Source organism: Somniosus microcephalus, chromosome 30 (assembly GCF_052327205.1).
Source record: "Somniosus microcephalus isolate GS21.2 chromosome 30, FLI_Smic_1.0, whole genome shotgun sequence".
Taxonomy (NCBI): Eukaryota; Metazoa; Chordata; class Chondrichthyes; order Squaliformes; family Somniosidae; genus Somniosus; species Somniosus microcephalus.
Window position 1 is genome coordinate 15,645,357 of NC_141016.1, and position 15,905 is coordinate 15,661,261.

General features: G+C 45.9%; 3 protein-coding genes across 4 annotated transcripts in view; 2 read left to right on the forward strand and 1 right to left on the reverse strand.

The window, feature by feature from the left end:
- Positions 1-1,850, forward strand: part of snrnp200 (small nuclear ribonucleoprotein 200 (U5)) — a 66,175-nt gene extending 64,325 nt beyond the window's left edge. Inside the window, 2 exon segments of the mRNA XM_085971042.1 lie at positions 8-100; positions 1,200-1,850. Of these exon segments, the coding sequence (XP_085827168.1) occupies positions 8-100; positions 1,200-1,349 (243 nt within the window). The 3' untranslated portion in view covers positions 1,350-1,850.
- A 1,580-nt stretch (positions 1,851-3,430) lies between these two features.
- On the reverse strand, positions 3,431-10,002 carry ciao1 (cytosolic iron-sulfur assembly component 1). Of its 2 annotated transcripts, none has more exons than XM_085971038.1 (7): positions 9,806-10,002; positions 9,563-9,717; positions 7,862-7,973; positions 6,606-6,694; positions 5,844-6,045; positions 5,079-5,166; positions 3,431-4,166 (listed from the first exon to the last, which is right to left on the reverse strand). In XM_085971038.1, exons 1-7 carry the CDS (start codon positions 9,957-9,959, stop codon positions 3,932-3,934), a joined length of 1,035 nt encoding a protein of 344 aa, XP_085827164.1. In that variant the 5' UTR covers positions 9,960-10,002; the 3' UTR covers positions 3,431-3,931. The 2 variants fall into 2 exon arrangements, with proteins under 2 accessions (XP_085827164.1, XP_085827165.1); XM_085971039.1 differs by having other exon boundaries at positions 9,821-9,998.
- Positions 10,003-10,290: 288 nt separating this feature from the next.
- Positions 10,291-15,705, forward strand: tmem127 (transmembrane protein 127). The gene is made up of 3 exons (XM_085971041.1): positions 10,291-10,703; positions 13,583-13,747; positions 14,964-15,705. Exons 1-3 carry the CDS (start codon positions 10,460-10,462, stop codon positions 15,269-15,271), a joined length of 717 nt encoding a protein of 238 aa, XP_085827167.1. The 5' UTR covers positions 10,291-10,459; the 3' UTR covers positions 15,272-15,705.
- Positions 15,706-15,905: the final 200 nt, after the last annotated feature.

Here is a 15,905-nt window from a genome sequence, read left to right on the forward strand (position 1 = left end):
CCTTCAGAAACGTGAGGAAGGATGGTGGGTGGTGGTGGGAGACCCCAAGTCAAACAGCTTGATATCCATCAAGAGGCTGACCCTGCAACAGAAGGCGAAGGTTAGTGTCATCTCTTTGCTCCAGGGAGGGAGATAATTCATTTATTGAGTATTCAGCCTTGTGTAGGAGTGACTTAAGCTGCTAGATACCTGGCGCCAGTGTATATTTGTTAGATTTGGATTTAAAAAGCAGTGTGGGGTGTGGGCTAGCACTGGAATTCGGTACACAAGGTCCGCCGCCTCACGAGACTCATAGAATAGTACAGCACAGGAGGCCATTCGGTCCATCGAGTCTGTGCCGGCTCTTTCGAAGAGCAATCCAGTTAGTCCCACTCCCCGGCTCTTTCCCCATATCCCTGCAGTTTGTTCTCCTTCAAATATTTATCCAATTTCCTTTTGAAGGCCACTATTGAATCTGTATCCACCACCCTATCCGGCGGTGCATTCCAAATCCTCACCACTCGCTGCGTAAAAAAGTTTTTCCTCAGGTCGCCTCTGGTTCTTTTGGCAATCACCTTAAATCTGTGCCCTCTGGATTTCGACCCTTCAGCCATTGGAAACAGTTTCTCTTTATTTACTCTATCTAAGCCCTTCATGATTTTAAACACCTGTATCAAATCTCCTCTTAAGGAGAACAGCCCCAGCTTCTCCAGTTACCAACTGACATTGCGGTAAGGCACTGAGCAAAGCCAAAACACCCAGAGAGCTACCTCAATCAGTGCTGTCGCACCCACTGATGTGTTACAGAGTAACGTTACCAGACTTGCAAGCTGCTTACTGACTTGCCGTATTAACCAAGAACCACTTGTGTGTATGTACACAGTAGGAAGGAAATGGCTTCAAAATGAGAATCTAGGTTAAAGGTTGCTGGTGGTTAGCTCAGTGATGGTGCCCTTCGACAGGAAACTCTCTTTTTACCGGCACCTAAATAACCGGAAATCTCTCTTAACCGGCGAAATTCAGGAGTAGGTTCAGGTAAGTTTTACTTCATATTAGTGGCTGTGTAACAGGGATGCCTGGATCTGTGGCTGTGTACGGGGCTCTCGTACCTTAGTAAGTGTCCCTCTCTATAATCCGGACTTTTTGATCAACCGGCGTCCCGTCGGTGCCGGATAAAAAAGAGTTTCCTGTAATACATTGTGCTCATTTGTGTGTTTCAGGTGAAACTAGATTTTCTTGCACCAGCTCCCAGTACCCAACACTACACACTGTACTTCATGAGCGATGCATACATGGGCTGTGATCAGGAGTACAAATTCAACATTGACATCAAGGAAGCAGACAGCGATGGCGAGAGTGACTCTGACTAAACAGCCAGATCCATATCTGTGGCTCTGTAAAGGTTGCTGCTGTTATGCCTGGATCCTGGGAGATTTTATACACATTTCCACGTGTCTGTAATTAGATACATTGAACTGTTTAACTTGTGTGAGTGATAAAATAATTTTATGCCTTTTGTCATAGTCTTTTGCAGTAAATACACAAGATCTTCAAGTAAGGCATTGGCTTAACAAGTGTTGAGCAACCTGCTGATTCTTGCCTGGCTTCTGCAGGATTTACTATGGGGTTACAATTTTAAATTTACTGAGATGCAGTGGCTTCTGCTGTAGTTTGTAAAACATGTTCAAAGACTTTAAGTTCAACCAAGATTTCGCCAGCTTCTTTTTCAGCCCCAAAAAAGTAATTTGTACAGTTTTTATGGTGAGCTTTTGTAAGTGTAAGAGTGAGCTGGGGCAGGTCTGTACCCACTGATGTGTGTAACCTTGCTTATTGCTACTTGGGGATTGAGCCCAAATAAAATCTAAAATTCCCTTTGGTGTTTAATTTTAAGTCTGCTAGGTGCTCTATTTTTAACAAATAAGGACCACAGTTACAGTTCCCAAACTCCAGGATATAGAATCTTCCTGCAGAATTGTTCAGCTATTACTTTTCTCCTGTAGTAAGTCCCTTCGCATCTGGCTTCCGGTGAGAGGAGATCAGCATTATCTTTGTGAATCTGTTAGGCACATTGTTTAGACATACTGATATATTACAGAGCTTTATGTAAACCAGACGGAGAAGTTTCCCAATTGAGGTCCAGACTGAAACTCTGTGTAGCAGCCTGATCCATGTTAAGAAAGAGGTGAGTCTATTGATTTTGGGCCCAAGGTTCTGCACGTCTCCTTGAAACTTTCACTCTGTTCCTAGTTCACCCCCACCACCTCCCAATGAGATTGTTTTCCTTTACTGAATCAATTCCCTTCTACACTAGCTACAGTGGGGTGCATTACTATCACCTTAACCCTGACCATTCCTGTATCCATAAATTCTCAGGACCAGGAGCAGGCCATTCAGCCCCTTGAGCCTGGTCCACCATTCAGTTAGAGCATGGCTAATCTGTTGCTCAACTCCAGATCCCTCGATACCCTTACCCAACAAAAATCCATTGATCTCAGTCTTGAAAACTTCCATTAACCCAACATCCACAGCCTTTCAGGGGAAGTGAGTTCCAGATTTCCAATACTAATTTCACTCCTAAATGGCCTAGCTCTCATTTTAAGGTTACGTGCTCTTGTTCTGGATTCTCCCACCATAGGAAAGACTTGCTCTGTATCTTACCTTCAAAACTCAAAGGAATAGAAACCCAGTTTATGCAACTTGTTCTAGCCCTTATTGTCGTGAATCTACGCTGTACCCCTTCCAAGGCCAATATATCTTTCCTGAGGTGCGGTGCCCAAAACTGAACACACTACTCCAGATGGGGTCTGACCAAGGATCTGTACAACTGAAGCATCACTTCCTTTTTAATTACTTTTTGTACCTGTGCACCACCTTTGTGATTTGTGTATATGGATGTCACAATCCCAATGCTCTTGTCAATATGCCGATTTGTGATTCTTGGATCCAAAGCGGATGAGCTTGCACTTCCCTGCATTGAGCGCCATCTGCCATAGTTTTGCTCACCCATGGGTAACACCCATCGACACTCCCCTATCCACCTACTGCCAGAACCAAGCCTGGGGTAAATATGTTTCACATTCCAGTAATATAGCTACTTCTCTTCAAAAATTGCACTGAAACGTTTCTGGGCTCCCTTATTTAACTTGTCTCCACTGAAGCATAACAATCATCACTTGATGGTCAATAACTTGCACTCTTCCTCACCAGCTTTTGGGTGTTTGTGTAGAAAACTGACCAGTCAATATTACCAGGGCCCCACAACCACCTGCTAACCACTAAAGAGAGATGTGCTCATCATAAAATTAAATGGCAGTTATTAACTGCCTCTTAGCCCAATGATTCTATCTTGTGTTTTGAATATTAATATGCAGCCTATAAACTATAGCAGGAAAAGCTTTTATGATGCAAACTACCAGCATTCCTAGTTAACATCTCTCAATTACAGACTCTGTAATGTTATAGATGAAGATTTTATTGAACAGTTCCTTTAGACTACACACATACAATGTGGATCTGTAAACATCACAGGAGATGAGGGAGAAGAATTCCTCCCCTACATCTGTCAGCGCTTCAAGAATCTGCCACACTTACAAGTACACTATGAATGTCTAAATGATCTATTTTGCAGTCTACTGTAATTGCTAATGCCAACTGACTGAATAGGCTTAAAACTAATAGCAAAGGAGCTGTAAGATAAGCACCAATTGTACTTTTTGTAAAGTACTTGAAAGAAAATTGCTGTTTGTTAAACTGAATTAAGCTATGTACAGCATTTACTAGTAGGCAGAACATCACCAAGTGGCAAGATCATTAGTGCAAATGTGAAAATGGTTACATAAAGTAGTCGTGGTAATTAATTCCAGAAGTGGACAGCTACTGTGCATTGCAATGCAGTTGTCGACAACGCCTGCATTAATTGTTCGCGTAGAACAGCTCTGGATGAATCCTTGCTCTAATCTTCAAACTCGTATCTCCAGATGCTAATGTCCCCATCATCGCTGCATGCTGCCAACAGCCCCGCCTGCTTTGGGTTCCACGCCACACAGTTGACGTCCTGAGCGTGTGCTTTTGGGACGTGCGCCGTGAGTGAAAATGTTGGCTGGTGCGGGTCAGAGCCAGGGTCCTCCTCGAATATCCTGATTGCATCATCACCACATGCAGTTGCTATAGCATCAGTCATGTGACACCTGAAAGGAACGATTAGTGAATGTTCAGACATGTTTTTAAAAGTAAAGTCCAGCACTTGGGTACTTTGGGCAATGACGGCTACCAGGGCAATTCTTAAGAGCCTCCCTAAATGCAACTGAAAGGCCAATTCCAAATTAGGTTACACTGAAAATGCTAGAAGTGTACAGTGGTGGCGTGGGATGTTCACACACTGTGCCTATGCTAACACAGTGTATTATGTGCCATCTATTTACACAGATGACCAAAAGAGGAAAGAGAAGCAGAGAGGTTTAGGGAGGGTATTCCATAGCTTAGGGCCCAGGTAGTTGAGTGATTTAAAATCAGGGATGCTCAAGAGGCCAGAATTGGAGGAGCAGAGAGATCTCAGGATTGTAGGAGGTTAAGAGATGGGGAGGGGCAAGGCCATGCAGGCATTTCAAAACAAGGATGAGAATTTTAAAATGGAGGCTTCATAAACAGGGGGGGGGGACTTGGTGCGAGTTAGGACATGGGCAGCTGAGTTTTGGCTGACCTCAAGTTTACGTAGGGTAGAACGTGGGAGGCCAGCCAGGAGTGCGTTGGAATAGTCAAGTCGAGAGGTAACAAAGACATGGTTGAGGGTTTCAGCAGCGGATGAGCTGAGGCAGGGGTGGAGACGGGAGCTGTCAGAGGTGGAAATAGGCGGTCTTGGTTGTGGCACAGAAGCTCCTTTCAGGGTCAAATATGAAACCAAGGTTGCAAACAGGCTGGTTCAGCCTCAGCCAGATGTTAGGGAGAGGGATGGAATCGGTGGCGAGGGACCGAAGACAATGGCTTAAGTCTTCCCAATATTTAGTTACCTATATTTTGTGTCAATCACTAAGGAATTCTACATGGGAATGGGGAACTTTCCATGTGACAAGGTACCAACATACCAATGACTTTGAACTTACCACGAGACGTCATAGATGGCGTGAGTATGGAACCCCGATAGGGTGCAGATGCACTTCCAGGACTGATCTGAGCCAGTGCACACCACACCTGCACCAAAAAGAAAGCCACTTAGCATATCAACCAGTTTAAAGTGCACATTGGGGATGACTGTCAAGGCATCAAAATTTAGTGGAATCCTATTCTTAAATAGGAAACAGCAGAAAAATATTTCAGCGGTCCTGACAATCTTATTTGCCTGAAATAAAACATGCCATTTATCATACTACATTCTAGCACCAGTTATCTCGCATGCATGTTACTCCCTCCACACTAAATACAATACCCAGCAAACAGGATAACGCTTGCATTACCATTTCATAGCGCAAGGTGCTAGAGTGCCTTCTGAATACTGACTCTCAAAAATCACCTTAACTGTGGCAGAACCAGTTGAAATTTTAATGTCCAGTCTTCTAGTTATCAGCCAAAGATTTTTTTTTAAATAATAGTAACCACATAAGAACTGAAAAGGAGCAGGAGATGGTGGAAGATTTAAATAATAAAACTGTATGGCCTGTTCAAAGTTCCTTGGAGTGGCTGTTCCAAAGATTGAAGCAAATGTAATGGTCAATACTAACATTTCAGCTTGCGTGACAGCACATTTATATAAACAGGTTTGTACTGAAATTACTGTGACTGTGTCATTCAAGTTCGTCATACTTTATTCATTTGTGTGGGATCAACAGAAAAATAAAAGGGCTTTGCTAGGCCCGGTTCGGCTTCTTTACCTTGTTCATTGCCGGGGCTGTATGCTTTCCAGATCTTCACAGTTTTGTCGTCGCTGCAAGACACCAGGTGCTCCCCTGTTTTATCAAAAGCAATACTCCAAACTGTAGACTCATGCCCTTCAAGCGTGTTGATACAGACCCAGTCGTCATCATCCTCCTTGTACAGCTTAATGCTGTTATCATAACTTCCAGAAGCCAGGAGCTAGTGTACAGAGTTCAGAAATATACATTAAAAATCTGAAACATGATCAATTGTTACATCCTCCTGACCACATTAAAAGGTCTCAACTACATACTATGTGACCCTGACTTGCTGCATTGCATTACAAAGAGATTTAATTGAGATGTATAAAATTAGATAGAGTGGATAGGAACGACCTATTTCCCTTCGTAGAGATCAATAACCAGGGGGCACAGATTTAAAGTAACTGGTAGAAGGGGAGTTGGGGTCTGGGACTCTGCCTGAAAGGGTGGTAGAGGCAGAAACCCTCATCGCATTTAAAAAGTACTTGGATATGCACTTGGAAGTGCCGTAACCGACAGGGCTACGGACCAAGAGCTGGAACATGGGTTTAGGCTGGATAGCTCTTTTTCAGCTGGCACGGACATAATGGGTCAAATGACCTCCTTCTGTGTCGTAAACTTCTCTAATTCTATGAATATAAATATCCAATCCCCTGCCAGAAGGCTGAGGTGCTGCAAATATGAAAGCAGGAGAGTGTGGAATGTAGATATACTGTACTAGTTCTTGGAAACTCTTACCTCTCCGTTTGGGTGCCAGACCACATGTTTCACATCCTGGGTATGAGCATTCAGTACACTCACGCACTCATAATCATCTTCTTCGTCCACTGCAATGCAAGTTAGAAGTCAGCAACGGTTCATATGATAGAGTCCTCACCCCACTGGACAGCAAGTTACTAATTTAGAAATGTCAAGAGTACGTGGCAGCCAGACAGCTTACAAAATATACACAGCGTTTTGGTTTATTATAGGTCTTTAACGGTCATAATTTCTGCTTGCCTGAAGGTTTTTCCTTTTACAACTTTATATACATTAACGGTGAGATGTCCTGTATATAGGACCAGGAACAGGTCATTCAGTCCTCTGAGCCTGTTCCGCCATTCAATCAGATCATGGTTGATCTGTACCTCAATTCAATTCACCCACCTTAGATCCACATTCCTTGCTACCCTTACCTAACAAAAATCAATCGATCTCAGTTTTGAAAATTTCAATTGACCCAACAGCCACACCTTTTGGGGGAGCAAGTTACACACTTACACTACCGTGTGTGTGGAAAAGTGCTTCCTGACTTCACTCCTAAAGACCTATAACTTCCTCCCCGATATATTCCAACCCCCTTGAGATAAAGGCCAACAGTCCATTAGCTTTTTTGATTACTGCTTGTGCACTAGCTTTTAGCGATTGATGTACATGGACACACAAATCCCTTTGCTCCTCCACAGTTCTTGGTCTCTCACTGTTTGATTACTGCTTGTGCACTAACTTTTAGCGATTGATGTACATGGACACACAAATTCCTTTGCTCCTCCACAGTTCTTGGTCTCTCACTGTTTAGAAAATATTCTGATTTGTTATTCTTGGACCCAAAGTGAATGAGCTCACACTTCCCAATACTGAATTCTATCTGCCACTCACGTAATCTATGTCCCTTTGTAACTTTCTGCCCCCATCTACACATCTTACTGTGTCTCCTAACTTGGTGTCATCTGCAAACTGAGATTATACAACTTTAGCCAAATCATTGATATATATATGGGGAAAGAACAGAGAAGTGGGACTAACTGGATTGCTCTTCGAAAGAGCCAGCATAGGCTCGATGGGCTGAATGGCCTCCTGTGCTGTACTATTCTAAGTTTCTATATCTATGATATGGTGAATTGCAAGGCTTACCTGCCTGGATGGAAATATCTCCCCCTTTACAGGCAGATTTTTTTTTTTAATTTTTTTAATATAAATAAAAAGAGGACTCGCTTCACTAAATATTGTCTCACCTTCCCAAACCCACACACTTTTATCCCGGCTGCATGTTGCTAGGAGACTGCCAGATGGAGCCCAAGCGGCACACTTCACTTCATTCTCATGTCCTTCCAGAGTTGTCAAACACTGTCAAAAGAAAACATGTGGAACTGAGCATCTAATAATCAGACCGCACACAGGCTCTAAATAACCGTTCTGCTCTGCTCCTCAGTACTATGTGGGGCAGTTATTTACCCAGAGCTGGGCGGGGTGGGGGAGAAAAGAGTCCAGGATAAGCACAGCTTAACTATGATCACAGGACCGAGCTTGATCTGGCTTGCGAACACTGCATTTCCTGTGATTGTCAGCCCGGAGATCCATTGCAGTAACCAGTTTATAGAAGAACCAACATAATGTAGGGGGAAAACATTTTAGCTAACACTTAAATCTTGTAGGATACTAAATTCCTCCCCTCAAATTGCTCCCGTCATGCCAGAACTGTACTCACTAGTACTGCACCCTGTTATACAGCTGAAAATCCTCTAGAATCAGAATCTAGAATTGTGCTGCTTTCTCCGTTTTCTTTGGAACAGAGGAGGCTGAGGCTGAAGTGTATAAAATGATGAGGGGCCTGGATAGAGTGGATAGGAAGCACCTATTTCCCTTAGCAGAGAGGTCAATAACCAGGGGGCATAGATTTAAAGTAATTGGTGGAAGGATTAGAGGGGAGTTGAGGAAAACATTTTTCACCCAGAGGGTGGTGGGGTTCTGGAACTCACTGCCTGAAAGGGTGGTAGAGGCAGAAACCCTCATTAAATTTAAAAAGTACCGTAGCCTACAGGGCTACGGACCAAGAACTGAAAGGTGGGATTAGGCCGGATAGCTCTTTCTCGGCCAGCACAGACACGATGGGTCGAGTGGCCTCCTTCTGTGCCATAAATTTCTATGATTCTATTGCTGGATGTTTTTCAGGTTTACCTGAACACATCATGAAAATGTCACCCATGTGTTAGTGAAATATTAGTGATGGGTCTGCTCCTCGTTAAAATGTAACACTGGAGCAGCTTAAGACCTGGACCCTTCACGGGCTGGCTACCGAGACATGATCAGCCCCAATAAGGAAGCTGCTTCCTGCCACCTACCCCTTACATCCAGGGGAACAGACAAACTATCTGAAGGGGGAACCTGCAGCAAATGCAGCACTCAACTGTCAGCCTAGATGATACGCTCAGGTCCCGTCAGCCGTGGCTCAGTGGGTAGCACCCTCACCTCTGAGTCAGAAGGTTGTGGGTTCCAATCCCACTCCAGAGACTTGAGCAAAAAAAAAAATCTAAGCTGACACTCCAGGGCTGCACTATCAGAGGTGCCACCTCGCGGATGAGACGTTAAACCGAGGCCCCGTCTGCTCCCTCAGGCGGATGTAAAAGATCCCAGGGAACTATTTCGAAGAAGAGCAGCGGGAGTTCTCCCCGGTGTCCTGGGGCCAGTATTTATCTCTCAATCAGCATCACTAAAACAGATTATCTGGTCATTATCACATTGCTGTTTGTGGGAGTTTGCTATGCGCAAATTGGCTGCCGCGTTTCCTACATTACAAGCGTGACTACACTTCAAAAAAAATGTACTTCATTGGCTGTAAAGCGCTTTGGGACGTGGTGAAAGGTGCTTTAGAAATGCAAGTCTGTCTTTCTCCAACCCACAGCCGCTGCCAGGGCCCCGGTTTAGGAGTGCGCTACCTCAAATCCACCCTCCTCCTCCTTCTTCCTCCAGATACAGGTGGTGGCGTCGAAGCTGACTGAAGCCAGGTAGTTGCCGCAAGGCGACCAGGCCACCTTCCGTACGGTGCGCTGGTGCCCGTCTTCCAGCAAGCATTTGCACAGCCAGGAGGCCCCTGGAACAGAGAGAGAGAGACGGGGACAGTCAGTAAAGCGACTCCAGGCCCTTGGTAACCCCCCTGGGCCTCTGGCACCCCCACCCACCAGAGCCGCTCGCACCTTCTCTGGCCCAAATGCGCACGGCCCGATCACCCCCGCACGAAGCCAGCAGGTTCCCGGTCGGGCTCCAGGCCACAAACCAGGCCCGGGAGTCCGGGTGCGCCACCAAGCGCCACTCAAGCTCCAACCGCCGCTTCATGGCGGCGCGCAGCTCAAAAAAAAATCCCCGCCCTCGCCGCGGATTGGTTGAAGGACCTGCCCGGAGCCAATGCCTATTGGTGGGCGCCGCCGTCCATCACACGCTTTCGTTTTATAGAAACCCAGCCTCCGCCGCGGATTGGTTGGAGGATCTGGCCCGAAGCCAACGTCTATTGGCCAATGCCACCGTCCATCACGCGTATTGTGCAACCTCTGCCGCTGATTGCTTGGAGGACTAACCCGGAGCCGACGCCTATTGGTTAGGGCGGGGGGTGGGGGCCGCCGACCTTCACGGGCCGGACGACCAATCACAAACCGGCGGCCGCTGACACCCTAAACACGGACGCCATATCCGGTGTTGGCCGTTTCGGTTGGAAACGGGAAGCTGCGCGCGGCCGGTCGCCGATTATTATTATTCTGGGCGGTTTAAGTCGCGTTTTTTTTATTTTGAGCGGCGATTAGTCGGCCGTGTGTGTGGGGGGAAAAAAACTGGGGGAAGAGATGTACGGGCCCGCGGGATCCGGTCTGTCAGCATCGCGCAGGAGGTCGGGCGGCGGCGGCGGCGCGCTGCCCAAACACACCGAGCGGAGCCTGGCGTCGGCGGTGCCGGGCGCGCTCTCGGTGACCGCGCTGTGCACGGCGCTGGCCGAGCCGGCCTGGCTGCGCGCGCACGGCGGCGTGTGCCCGCGGCAGGAGCTCGGGGTCGCGGATGTGCTGGGCCACTTGGACTCGGCGCTGCTGGAAGGTAATCATGGGAGAATCCTGTCATTGTTTGTGGGGGGGGGAGGAAATAAGAAAGACTTGCATTTATATAGATCCTTTTCAGGTCAAAAGTGTGAGGTTATGCACTTTGGCAGAAAAAAATCAAAGAGCAAGTTATTATCTAAATGGAGAGAAACTGCAAAGTGCTACAGTACAAAGGGATCTGGGGGTCCTGGTGCATGAAACACAAAAAGTTAGTATGCAGGTGCAGCAGGTGATCAGGAAGGCCAATGGAATCTTGGCTTTTATTGCAAGGGGGATGGAGTATAAAAACAGAGAAGTCTTGCTTCAGTTATACAGGGTGTTGGTGAGGCCACACCTGGAATACTGCGTGCAGTTTTGGTTTCCATATTTAAGAAAAGATATACTTGCTCTCGAGGCGGTGCAGAGAAGGTTCACTCGGTTGATTCCGGAGATGAGGGGGTTGACGTATGAGGAAAGGTTGAGTAGGTTGGGCCTCTACTCATTGGAATTCAGAAGAATGAGAGGCGATCTTATCGAAACATATAAGATTGTGAGGGGGGTGGATGCGGGGAGGATGTTTCTACTGATTGGTGAGACTAGAACTAGGGGGTATAATCTTAGAATAAGGGGCTGCCCTTTCAAAACTGAGATGAGGAGAAACTTCTTCACTCAGAGGGTAGTAAATCTATGGAATTTGCTACCTCGGAGAGCTGTGGAAGCTGCGACATTTAAATAAATTTAAAACGGAGATAGACAGTTTCCTAGCTGATAAGGGAATTAGGGGTTACGGGGAGCGGGCAGGGAAGTGGACGTGTGTCTAGGTTTGGATCAGCCATGATCCTATTGAATGGCAGAGCAGGCCCGAGGGGCCATATGGCCTACTCCTGCTCCTACTTATGTTCTTATGTAGGTCTTCAGGACGTCCCCTGTGTCAGTCAGTGGGTAGCAAGCACTCTCACCTCTGCCTCAGAAGGTTGTGGGAGTCAAGTCCCACTCCAGAGGACTTGAGCACCAAAAATCTAGGCTGACACTCCCAGTGCAGTGTCGAGGGAGTGCTGCACTGTCAGAGGTGCCGTCTTTCGGATGAGACGTTAAACCGAGGTCCAGTCTGCTCTCTCGGGTGGACGTAAAAGATCCCGCGGCCACTATTTCAAAGAAAAGCATTGGAGTTGTCCTGGCCAATATTTATCCCTCAATTTAACATCACTAAAACAGATTATCTGGTCAGTATCATATTGCTGTTTGTGGGAGCTTGCTGTGCGCAAATTGGCTGCCGTGTTTCCTACATTACAACAGTGACTGCACTTCAAAAAGTACTTCATTGGCTGTAAACATTGGCCTTGGGACGTCTGGTGGTTGTGAAAGGCGCGATATAAATGTAAATCTTTTAAAGGGCTTTACAGCCAGTGAAATACTTTTTTTTGGAGTGTAGGCACTGTTGTAATGTGGGAAACATGACAGCCAATTTGCACACAGCAAGATCCCACAAACAGCAATGTGATAATGACCAGATAATTTGTTTTAATGATTTTGATTGAGGGATAATTATTGGACAGGACACCGAGGATTTTTGAAAATTCATTTACGGGATGTAGGCGTCGCTGGCAAGGCCATCACTTCTTGCCGATCCCTAATTGCCCTTAACTGTAGAGGGCAGTTAAGAGTCAACCACATTGCTGTGGGCCTGGAGTCACATATAGGCCAGACCGGGCAAGGACGGCAGATTTCCTTCCCTAAAGGACATTAGCGAATCAGACGAGTTTTTACGACAATCTGGTAGTTTCATGGTCACCATTACTGGCACTAGCTTTTTATTCTAGATTTTATTTAATTAACTGAATTTGAACTTGTGCCTCTGGATCATTAGTCCAGGCCTCTGGATTATTAGGCCAGTAACATAACCACTATGCTACTATACCCCTGTGTAACTCCCCTACTCGTCTTAAAAATAGTGCCGTGGGATCTTTTATGTCCACCTGAGAGAGCAGACTTGGCCTTGGTTTAACGTCTCATCCAAACAATGGCAGCTCCGACAGTGCAGCACTCCCTCAACACTGCACTGAAGTGTCAGGCTAGATGTTTGCACCCAGCAGGTTCATGATGCTCTCTCTCTCTCTCTCCATGTCAAATACCCTGCCCACACTCGTGGTCCAGGCTCCTAGGTAAGGAATGGTCACTTGGGACCTGGCACCTGTGGAGCTGTCACCACGTGAATCCCTGCTTTTGGGAAGAGGAGGGGAAAAAAATCATAGAATAGTACAGCACAGAAGGAGGCCATTCGGCCCATCGAGTCTGCGCCGGCCCTTTTGAAGAGTAATCCAGTTAGTCTCACTCCCCCGCATCTCTGCAATTTCGTCTCCTTCACGTATTTATCCAAGTCCCCATTGAAGGCTACTATTGAATCTGTATCCACCACCCGATCAAGCAGTGCGTTCCAAATCCTCACCACTCATTGCGTAAAAAGGTTTTTCCTCATTTTGTCTCTGGTTCTTTTGCCAGTCACCTTAAACCTGCCCTCTGGTTATCGACCCTTCAGCCACTGGAAACAGTTTCTCTTTATTTACTCTATCTAAATACTTCATCTATCAAATTTCTTCTTGGCCTTCTCTGCGCCAAAAATATATACTTTTTTTTAAACAATGTGCTGCGATTGAGGGAGCTCGGTGCAGACCTAAAGTCAATTGGAGTAAATAATTCCCAGGTCCATAATAACCCCTGGTGCTTAATTTTGAAAATGATAGTTATGTAAAAACGCCAGAGGATTCATTTAATGTTTGTAAAATGTTCTAGTGTTGATGCTTCCATGGAAGGTTTTGAATGCTGTTGTGTATTTTTTTTTCTGAATGTTGTCTGATGTATGCAGAAGTCAGGTATTTACCCCATCCTCACTCCCTGCAGATTATTGTATGAACCCTCAGACTGTGCTCCTACTGCGGGTCATTGGTGCCTTCTGCTTCCTGGGGATTCTTTGCAGTTTGTCTGCCTTCCTGCTTGACGTGTTTGGACCAAAACATCCAGCATTGAAGATTACCCGCAGATATGCATTTGCACATATTCTCACAGGTACGTCAAAAGTGAAACTAGATGTGCTCAAATCTATTTGCAAGCTAGGTGTGGCGTTATTTTCAATCCTTACACAACCACTTCGAAAGTGACTTGTGAAATGATAAGCAGTACATCACTGTGATCTCATCTCGCCCCAGGCCACATACCAGGAAGTTTTTCTTAATGCTGCATCATCCTGTTTGTTGAATTAACATCTAATACAAAGGCACAGATTTCCCACTCACTTATTTCCTCCTTCAGCTGTGCTGATGGGAGGCGGTGCAAGAGCAGAGACCCCTTACACCACCAAAGAGCAAGAGATGTCTTTGGGCTGCTCTTGCGTGCATGTTGAGGGTGTTCCCTGTATCTCTTGCATCAATTGTAAAAGTTGGGTAAGTGATGGGTGTTGCCATTGTTTAGTGTAATGTGGTCAGATCACTATTTGACCTGTTCTTCATAAGAGCCTGCTCCGCCATTCAATAAGATCATGGCTGATCTTCTACCTCAACTCCCGTCCTATCCCCATATCCCTTGATTCCCCTAGAGTCCAAAAATCTATCTACAGGAAACTTGGTGATATCCGGCACCAACGGGACCGAGCTGCTGCCGATCTATCAAAACTTCCGGATAGACCAGCGCTAATGTTGTCAGATACGGAGGTTTTCATCTCCGTATCTGACAACAAACACTGTTGCTTAGCAACAGCTTGTAAACACTCGGCCCGTACCTTGGAAGCGTCTCTGAAGCTGTTGCTAAGCTACAGAGACGCTTTCCAGAGCCTGGCTGTTAAAAAAAAATGCTAGAAGAAAAAAAACCTAACCAAAACGGCTGCTGATTTCTGCCGTTAGATCGAAGTTCCCGGACATACAACCTCCGGATAAACCAGTTTCCTGTATCTCAACCTTGAATAGACTCAACAGCTCACTCAGAGGGTCGTGAATCTTTGGAATTCTCTACCCAGAGGGCTGTGGATGCTCGGTCGATGAGCATATTCAAGGCTGAGATTGATAGATTTTTGGACTCTTAAGGGAATCAAGGGATATGGGGATCGGGCAGGGAAGTGGAGATGAAGTAGAAGATCAGCCGTGATCTTATTGAATGGCGGAGCAGGCTCGAGGGGCCGTAAGACCTACTCCTGTTCCTAATTCTCATGTTCTTATTGTGGGAGTTCCCAGAGGTGTGTCCTGCCACATGCCCTTCATGCTCTGCTCACTGGCTTTCTTTCTTGTTACAGTTCTCCAATGTGCCACAGTGATTGGCTTCTGTTACTGGGCATCAGAGCTGATCCTAGCACTTCAGCAGCAGCACAAGAAATACCACGGTTCCCGTGTCTACGTGACCTTTGCAGTCAGCTTTTACTTGGTGGCAGGAGCCGGCGGAGCGTCCATCTTGGCAACAGCTGCTAACCTCCTGCGGCACTACCCAACAGAGGAAGAGGAACAAGCACTGGAACTGCTGTCGGAGATGGAAGAGAACGAACCGTACCCAGTGGAATACGAGATCGTCAACCAGTTCCAGCCTCCCCCTGCCTACACACCCTGAGGATCAGGACACATCACCATTTTCTCATCTTAAATCTCACTTTGCTTGACTCTTTGAACTTGTCCCTTCTGTTCAGTGGACTTCTTCATCTAGAGCAGCTACCTCCAACCCCCTCGTCATCCTTGCAGCTCAGCTCAGTGATTGCTGACTTATTGGGGGGCAGAAGCTGCAGACATCCCAAAGCTGTAAGTTTGTTGGTTGCTGTGCTCACTTGCTCCTCCCTGAGGGATGATGAGAGCCCTTCTTGAAGGGGGTTGGAGTTCTCTTCTCTACCGTGTAAGCAAAAGATTTCTGTTCACAACTTTATGAAGAGGCAGTATCTTTTTAACCTGGACAGGCTGAATTTGAATATTTGTAAAAATTAAACATTTTTATAAACTTTTTTTTAACTCTTCCCTTTTACAGTGCTTTAAATAAACTAGAATCATGCGGTGCTTATCTGTTATTCCATTATTTCACTTTGTATCATTTAAGTGGAATTTGTAAAGACTTTTTAAAAAGTTCAAAGTCTTTTGAAAGGGACATTTTCTTTTCATGATCGTGTATCGCAAGATACATGCCACAGTCAAAAGGATACTGTCTCTGAACCTTTCTCGCTCTCACTGAGCTTTAGCTCACTCGGACACCTTCCTAT

Excerpts from the sequence above, each read along its gene's own strand:
- ciao1 (XM_085971038.1), bottom strand. The coding sequence starts at position 9,959 with ATGAAGCGGCGGTTGGAGCTTGAGTGGCGCTTGGTGGCGCACCCGGAC. Across the intron at positions 5,167-5,843 it reads CAGCCCCGGCAATGAACAAG|GTGTGGTGTGCACTGGCTCA; the intron begins GTAAAGAAGCCG and ends TTTTTGGTGCAG. Across the intron at positions 4,167-5,078 it reads GCCATCTATGACGTCTCGTG|GTGTCACATGACTGATGCTA; the intron begins GTAAGTTCAAAG and ends CGTTCCTTTCAG.
- tmem127 (XM_085971041.1), top strand. The coding sequence starts at position 10,460 with ATGTACGGGCCCGCGGGATCCGGTCTGTCAGCATCGCGCAGGAGGTCG. Across the intron at positions 10,704-13,582 it reads GGACTCGGCGCTGCTGGAAG|ATTATTGTATGAACCCTCAG; the intron begins GTAATCATGGGA and ends CACTCCCTGCAG. Across the intron at positions 13,748-14,963 it reads ATTTGCACATATTCTCACAG|TTCTCCAATGTGCCACAGTG; the intron begins GTACGTCAAAAG and ends TTCTTGTTACAG.